We start from the raw sequence: 8205 nt of genomic DNA on the forward strand, positions 1-8205 counted from the left end.
ATGGCTCCTGGGAGCGTCACCAGCGACATCTCGCCCTCCTCGACTTCCACAGCAGGATCATCCAGGTCTCCTGAATCTGAAAAGCCAGGTGAGCAAGAGGAGGCAGCTCCTCCGTCATCCCTGCGAGCCCACTCCCTGGGTTGCCCTTGACGCTCCACCCCCGCTCCTCGTCCTTTCCCAGCCTGGCCCCAGCACCCACCCAGGACTCACCCAGCACCAAGCTGCTGAGCTCAACTGCCTTTTGGCTGAAGAGCTGATCTACAGGTAGCAAGGCCAGGTAGGGCCTGGGGGCTGGGGCCGGCCTAGCTCAGGGAAGAGCCACAGGGCCTCCCAGCTGGAGCCCATTTCCTGTGGGAGACCGTAGCCCACAGCCAGGCTGCAGCTGTGGGCAGCTAGTTGGAGGGGCTGGGGCAGGAGCATGTTATGCAGGGCTAGGCATTCCAATTTTCAACCAAAAAACACCTCAGGGTTTATCTGGACATGAGGGTGCACCGAGGCAAACCACGCCCAGTTCACTCCCTCGAGGACCTCCCGGTCTGATGGGGAAGCCTGGCCCATGGCTCGGTGCTGTTTGCTAATGTGATGTGTGCTTCAGTGGCAGTAATCCAGAGCTGGAGGAGCCCAGAGGAGTCCCCTAACCCACTCTGGGAGGTCAGGGAAAGCTTCCCAGAAGAGGTGACCCTGAAGGATGGGTGTGCCTCAGCCAGGGGAAGTGTTCTATTTGCCAAGACACCTAGGGAGATAGGGAGGGGGTCCCGTGCCAAGAAGTAAAAGGGCAGAGTTAACTGGAAGTCAGAGGTGTCCAAACCAAGCTGCATTTTGAGCCTTGAAGGATGAGTGAGAGCAGCCTGCATGGCCGGGAGGAGAGAGGCGTCCCAGGCAGAGGAAACGGCTAAGGCCCAGAGGCCAGTGCGCCTGCAGCTTGTCTCGGAAGCTGCGTCTTCCTTCTGGGAAGGAGGGAAGTGCTGGGGCAGTGCTGGGGGAGCAGTCGGAGGAGGGGCCCATCACACAGGGCCTCCAAGGCCTTCAGTTAGGTCAACTTTTATATGGAACGGGGAGCCATGGACGGTTTCAAGCAGGGAAGTGAGGGGTGTGAGATGCAGCAAGGGGAATGCTTGGGGTGGGGAAGAGGCTGGGGCTGGGGAGTTGGAGAGGAGAGGCCAGAATATGGAGAGAAAAGCCCATGGAGAGGCCTCGAGTGGGTGTGGTGGGGAGGAGAGGGCCCAGAATGCCCCCAGTTCTTGCTTGGATGTTGGGTGGGTATGGGCAGTGGGGGCATGGGGCATTCCTGGAAGAGAGATGAAGGGCAGGTTTGGGGGGCTGAGCTCTGTTCTGGACATCCTGGTATACAGCAGGCATGGAATAGCTACTGAATGAGGGGCTGGGGTGAGAGGGGACAGGCCTGAGGGAGGACTCCTGGGGGTGGCTCTCTGGGACAGACATGGTCTGGGGGAAGCAGAGGAGGGGTTGGAGCTGCTCGTGAGGTCAGGCCAAGCGAAGACCCTTGGGAAGCCCTGTAGCACTGCAGCTGGGAGGGCTCAGACCTCCTTAGAGGCCCCCATCCCCACTGTACGGATGGGAAGACTGAGGCCTAGAGGGCAGAATGAAGCTCCCAAGAACCCGGGAGTGACCCAGGACTACACCAGCTCAACGCCTTTGGCCCCCAGATGAATATTCCCACACTGGGCTCGTCATGGCCAGGACCCAACAGGGGTTGAATTGAATTAGGTCTCTTTATAATTTTGCTCTAGATCTAGAGTTTCATGTTTTGTTTTGTTTTTTTTCTATAAAAAAAAATTTTAATATAGCCAATACAGCCAATTTTTTTGTCTTTTTTTTTTTTTTTTTTTTTGAGACAGGGTCTTGCTTTGTCACCCAGGCTGGAGTGCAGTGGTGTGATCTCAGCTCACTGCAGTCTCCACTTCCCAGGCTCAAACAATCTTCCCACGTCAGCCTCCCGAGTAGCTAGGCCTACAGGCACACACCACCACACTCTGCTCATTTTTAAAGATTTTCGTAGAGTCGAGGTCTCATGATATTGCCCAGAATTTAAGTCTTTAAATTCTGCAGATTGATCAGAAATCAACATTTCCATTCACCACATTTAAATCCGGTTTCATATTTAAATACCTTTTATGCATTTCATGGTGACTGACAACTTCTCACGCTTCCCCCACCCTTGATCCTACTTCATTTGCAACTTTTTTATAACACCTTATTGAGAAATAATTCCCATACAATACAATTCACCCTTTAAAGTGTACAATGGCTTTTGGTATACTCAGAGTTGTGTATCCATCTCTATAATCAATTTTAGGATATTTTCATCACTTCAAGAAAACCAGTACCCATTAGCAGTCACTCTCCACCCCCACTCCCTAGCCCTGGCAACCACCAATCTGCTTTCTGCATCTATGGACTTCTTATTCTAGGCATTTCATATAAATGGAATCAGACAGTATGTGGCTTTTTCTGACTGCCTTTTTTCACTTAGTATGTTTTAGGTCTCCTCCATGTCGTAGCCAGGGCTTCACTCCTTTGTATGGCTGGATAATATTCCACGGGATGGGTAGAGACCACATTTTTTCATCCATCTGTTGATCATTCATCATGGATGTTTGGGCTGGTTCCATCTTTGGGCCGACACGAATAATGCTGCTATGAACATTCATGTGTACATTTTTGTGTGGACATGTGTTTTCATTTCCCTCAGGTATATACCTAAGAGTGGAATTTTTTGGTAACTTTTTATTATGAAAACTTTCAGGGCCGAGCATGGTGGCTCACGCTTGTAATCCTAGCACTTTGGGAGACTGAGGTGGGAAGATAGCTTGAACTCAGGAGTTTTGAGACTAAACTGAGCAATGTAGTGAGACCCCTGTGTCAAATAACAATAATAATAATAATAATAATACAAAAATTAGCCGGGCGTGGTGGTGCGTGCCTGTGGTCCCAGCTACTTCGGAGACTGAGGCGAGAGGATCACTTGAGCCGGAGAGGTCAAGGCTGCAGTGAGCCATGATTGTGGCACTGCACTCCAGCTTGGGTGACAGCTTGAGACCCTGTCTCCATAAAACAAAATAAAAAACTTTCAAATGGATACAAAAGTAGACGACCAAATGGTCTGTAACTGCCTTCCACTGTACCCATCATCCAGCTCCAACAGTCATCAGCTTGTGGACGCTCTTGTTTCATCTGCTGGGTTATTTCAAAGCAAATGCTGGATTTATCATTTCATCTGTAAATATCTTTTATAATATTTACCTTTAACAGATAAGAACCTTTTAAAAAGCAATTGTAATACCATTAGCACACCTGAAACAATATTATCGCTAATATCCAATATTTCCTTCCAGTGCTCACATTTATCTGTTGCCTTTCTTTTTCCAGTTGGATTGTTCAAATCCTGCTCTGGGAATGAGCATTTGGTTGAGAGGTTTCCTAAGGACCTTTAGTCCATAGGGTGCCCCTCCCACTTTTTCTTTCCCCCCTTATTTGTGGAAGAAACCAGGCAGCGTGCCCTGGAGAGTCTCTTGGTCTGGGTGCCTCTGAGAATGTGCACATAGCCCCTGGAGGTCCTGTAAACCCACAGTTACAAAATTCACCCAATTTAGATGTATTTTTCTAAAGGAATACTCCATTCTTTAAAAAGAGAGACTTGGTTGGGCGCGGTGGCTCACGCCTGTAATCCCAGCACTTTGGGAGGCCAAGGCGGGTGGATCATGAAGTCAGGAGTTCAAGACCAGCCTGGCCAACATGGTGAAACCTTGTCTCTACTAAAAATACAAAAATCAGCCAGGTATGGTGGCAGCGCCTGTAATCCCAGCTACTTGTGAGGCTGAGGCAGGAGAACTGCTTGAACCCAGGAGGTGGAGTTTGCAGTGAGCTGAGATCACGCCATTGAACTCCATCCTGGGGACAGAGAGAGACAGTATTTCAAAGAAAAAAAGAGAGAGAGACTCAATGAGCCTTGAGGGGTGACCGTCCGGGAGCTCCCATGCCAGCAGTCAGTGTCTTGGGGAGAGGGGGGCATCTGATCCTTGCTGGACCCTCACCCATCCCCCATGGGCCAGCTGATGCCTGCCGCTGAGTTGTGACTGGGCCCCGGGTGATGGCCTGCCATCTCTCCTCAGGCCCGAGCCACAGCAGCCTCCCGGTGGGACGCCGCCACCCCCCGGTGCTGCGCATGGTGCTGGAGGCACTGCAGGAGGGGGAGCAGCGCCGGGGCATGTCGGTGGCGGCTATCAAGCTCTACATCCTGCACAAGTACCCAACAGTGGACGTCTTCCGCTTCAAGTACCTGCTGAAGCAGGCGCTGGCCACTGGCATGCGCCGTGGCCTCCTCGCCAGGCCCCTCAACTCCAAAGCCAGGGGGGCCACTGGCAGCTTCAAAGTAAGCGCCCCTGAGGGAGGACATAGCCCAGGGTTGGAGCAATGGTCCTGGCCTCCGTGAGTGCTGCGGCCTCTACTGGAAGGCCTTTGCCCTCCGGTCCCCTGTCCTTGTTCCTCCTGTAGTCTCAGCCGAGATGTCCTCTCCTCCAGGAAGGCGGGTAGTGTGCCCTCTCTCAGCTCCCACTGCAAGAGTCACCCTGTTGCTGTCCAGGACAGGTGAACTGTTGCATGTTTGGGATCCCAGGGCCTGTGTCAGCTGTGCTAACTTCTGGGTCCTGGGCACGTAGCCCCTTCCTGGCATTCGTCACCACAGCAAAGGGTTTTCCCTCTGCTGGCACCTCCCTGAGCAGCCATGTCCTCTGTTTCAAAGGGGAGAGTTTCATCTTCATAAGGCGGCTCCAAGAGGGGACCCATGCCAGGTCACTCAGAGCTGAGGCAGGTCTGGGACAAAACTGTACCCCAACATCAGGACTGTCATCAGCCACCAGGAATACCTCAGGGACCAGACCCAGGGCCTGACTTGTCATTGCTGGGCCCCCTGCATCTTGCCTAACTTCCTGCATGTAGCAGCTGCCGTGACAGTTGCCATGGAACACTGGCGAACATTCTCAGCCTACCCCAAGCTGGTCCCTGTGGTTACCTGGTGACAGATCACAGAAAGTCCCACCCTGGTGGAACTCCTGGGCCTGGGTCAGAGCCTGGACTTGCCTCACAGCAGGACCAGGTGGCTAGGCAGGGAGAAGAGCCAGAGGGGCATCGGGTGTCTGATGCGGTGTGCTGGCAGTTGAGAGGTGAAGGTAGTTTCTGGTCTTGGTGATGGTGAGCCCTGAGGGTTGGGGGACGGGAAAGAAACAGCTTGCCAGGAGCCCTCCCTTCCCTGCCGCTCACACCCTTGGTGATGGTCCCGCTGTAAAGTCCCGCTGTAAAGATGAGAAGACGTGGCTACGGTACACAGCTGGAGGAGGGCGGAGGAAGCTGTGAGCCCAGAGTCATCTGACCTCAGCCCACGTTCTGCTGAGCATCAAGGGGCGAGGTGGTGGGGGCATGGGGCATGAGGCAGGGCAGCACTTCAGGGTGGTGGGGGAGGAGGAGTCCAGAGGCACAATCTGTGGGAAAGCGGCAGGCCTAGGGCGGGTGGTTGAGAGATCATGAGATCCTAGAATCACAGTAGACAGTGCCTCCAAGGACAGTGACTTTGTGCCTTCTCCCTGCCCCTCACTGCCTGTGGAGCCCCCCTGTTTGGAATGAGGCCTCCCATTCGGAGTCTTACGGAGGGTGGGGGGTGTGAGGCGCCTGAGGCTCTGCTTTCAGCCCCACCCCGTGTCCTTCTCCAGTTAGTTCCCAAGCACAAGAGGAAAATCCAGCCCAGGAAGATGGCCCCCCCGACGGCTCCCAGGAGAGTGGGCGAGGCCAAGGGGAAGGGCCCCAAGAAACCAAGTGAGGCCAAGGAGGACCCTCCCAACGTGGGCAAGGTGAAAAAGGCAGCCAAGAGGCCAGCAAAGGTGCAGAAGGCTCCTCCCAAGCCAGGCGCAGCCACAGAGAAGGCTCGCAAGCAAGGCGGTGCGGCCAAGGACACCAGGGCACAGTCGCGAGAGGCTAGGAAGGTGCCCCCCAAGCCAGACAAGGCCATGCGGGCACCTTCCAGTGCCAGCGGGCTCAGCAGGAAGGCAAAGGCCAAAGGCAGCAGGAGCAGCCAAGGTAGTTGTGTGACTTGTAGGGGGTGGTGTGGGGATGGGGGTCTTGACAGCCACTGGAGTGGGGGCGGGGAGCCAGCTCTGGAGGGGGGTTTCCTTATTTGGTGCATGTGTCCTGAGTGCTGGGCTTGACCTAGAGAGAACTCATGGTAGCTGGTTGGGGGAAGGAGGCAGACATTTCAAGGGTTATGAAGGGGGAAGCAGAGACCAGGAGCCTGACTCATTATTGAGGCAGGGGTCAGGGAAGGCTTCCTGGATGAAGGTGTCTCAAGCAGGGCAAGGGCCTGTGCAAAGGCCTGGAGGCATAAAGAAGGTGGAGTTTTTAGGCTGGGCATGGTGGCTCATGCCTGTAAGCCCAACACTTTGGGAGGCCAAGGCGGGCAGATCACTTGAGGTCAGGAGTTTGAGACCAACCTGGTCAACATGGTGAACCCCTGTCTCTGCTAAAAATACAAAAATTAGCTGGGCATGGTGGTGTACACCTATAATCCCAGGTACTTGAGTGGCTGAGGCAGGAAAATCACTTGAACCCAGGAGGCAGATGTTACAGTGAGCCGAGATCACACCACTGCACTCCAGTGTGGGTGACAGAGTGAGACTCGGTCTCAAAACAAAACACAAAAAGAAGGTGGAGTATTTGAGGAACTGCACGTATTTCAGTCTACCTGCAGTTTTGGCAAGGAGAAGCTGTGAAGGGCAGCTGGAATCTGCTTTATCTGGAGGACAATGCAGAGCTGTGGAAGGATTCTGACAGGAAGCAGCTAGGGCTAGAGTTATTCTTTTTTTTCCTCTCTCTCTTTTGGAGACAGGCTCTTGCTCTGTCACACGGGTGAGTGCTGAGCCCAAGAATTAGAGACCAATCTGGGCAAGATACTAGGATCCCATCTTTGCAAAAAATAAAAATATTAGCCGGCATGTTGTTGCATACCTGTTGCCCCAGCTACTTGGGAGGCTGAGGCAGGAGGATTGCTTGAGCCTGGGAGGTCAAGGCTGCAGAAAGCTGAGATCGCCCCACCACACTCCAGCACAGTGACAGAGCGAGACCCTGTCTTAAAAGAAAAAAAAAGTATCCTGGCTGCCAGGTGGAAGACAAACTAAAGGCTCGAGCTGATAGGCCCGTTAGACGTTGGCTTCGGTGGGCTTGGAGCACTAGTGCTTTGCATAGAGCAAGTGCTTCCGTTAACCCTCCAGCCACTCTATGAGGGGCATGCTATTATTCCCAGTCTTCAAACTAGGTCACTGAGGCTCAGAGTGGCTAAATGATTTGCCCCATGTCACACAGCTGAGTGAAGACCTAGGACCCAGTAGGAATGGGGGTTCCAGAGCCCCTGAAACTTCCTGCCCCACCAGCAGTTCCTCCTTCTTCCCCTATAAAACCTCCTCCATCAAATTCCAGGAGATGCTGAGGCCCACAGGAAAACCAAAGCTGAGAGTAAGAGTTCAAAACCCACGGCCAGCAAGGTAAGTGCCTGCATGACTTTCCTGGCCTGGCTGCCAGCCCTGAACAGGCCAGAGTTTGGGCATCCCACACTCAGCCCCTGGAAGGGTCAGCTAGGGATGGGGCTCAATTTCTTTTCCTACAAAGCACAGTCCACCACCTTCTCTCTGGTCCCCTGGCACACTGGGGGTGTTGCCATCCCCATCTTACAGATAAGAGACTAAGGCTTAGAAGGGTGATGTTGTGTACCCAGAGCCACCCAGAGCTGGGATTTCAGCCCTTCCCAGCTGTCTCTTTGCTCCTGGTTTGCTTTCGTATAGGTCAAGAATGGTGCTGCTTCCCCGACCAAAAAGAAGGTGGTGGCCAAGGCCAAGGCCCCTAAAGCTGGGCAGGGGCCAAATACCAAGGCTGCTGCTTCTGCTAAGGGCAGTGGGTCCAAGGTGGTACCTGCACACTTGTCCAGGAAGACAGAGGCCCCCAAGGGCTCGAGAAAGGCTGGGCTGCCCATCAAGGCCTCATCATCCAAAGTGTCCAGTGAGAGGGCTGAAGCTTAGGGCCAGAGGCAGGGGTGGAGACAGACCGAGCCTCTGCCCTAGTTTTTATTCTTCAACAAACCACTGCTCTATTTATTTCATTGTAAGCTATTTATCAATAAAGACTTTTGTTTCTTTTTCCTCACAA

The 8205-nt window shown here is 53.5% G+C and overlaps 1 protein-coding gene across 2 annotated transcripts; it reads left to right on the forward strand.

The window, feature by feature from the left end:
- On the forward strand, positions 1 to 8205 carry LOC100595969 (histone H1oo). Of its 2 annotated transcripts, XM_030801779.1 has the most exons (6): positions 1 to 113; positions 1271 to 1275; positions 4134 to 4393; positions 5727 to 6090; positions 7483 to 7547; positions 7845 to 8078. In XM_030801779.1, the coding sequence occupies exons 1-6, from the start codon at positions 1 to 3 to the stop codon at positions 8076 to 8078; spliced, it is 1041 nt and encodes a 346-aa protein (XP_030657639.1). The 2 variants fall into 2 exon arrangements, with proteins under 2 accessions (XP_030657639.1, XP_012357656.2); XM_012502202.2 differs by lacking the exons at positions 1 to 113; positions 1271 to 1275; positions 4134 to 4393 and adding an exon at positions 5098 to 5189 and having other exon boundaries at positions 7845 to 8205.

The sequence above is a fragment of the Nomascus leucogenys genome, chromosome 21, assembly GCF_006542625.1.
Source record: "Nomascus leucogenys isolate Asia chromosome 21, Asia_NLE_v1, whole genome shotgun sequence".
Taxonomy (NCBI): Eukaryota; Metazoa; Chordata; class Mammalia; order Primates; family Hylobatidae; genus Nomascus; species Nomascus leucogenys.

Excerpts from the sequence above, each read along its gene's own strand:
- LOC100595969 (XM_030801779.1), top strand. The coding sequence starts at position 1 with ATGGCTCCTGGGAGCGTCACCAGCGACATCTCGCCCTCCTCGACTTCC. Across the intron at positions 6,091-7,482 it reads AGGCAGCAGGAGCAGCCAAG|GAGATGCTGAGGCCCACAGG; the intron begins GTAGTTGTGTGA and ends ATCAAATTCCAG. Across the intron at positions 7,548-7,844 it reads CAAAACCCACGGCCAGCAAG|GTCAAGAATGGTGCTGCTTC; the intron begins GTAAGTGCCTGC and ends GCTTTCGTATAG.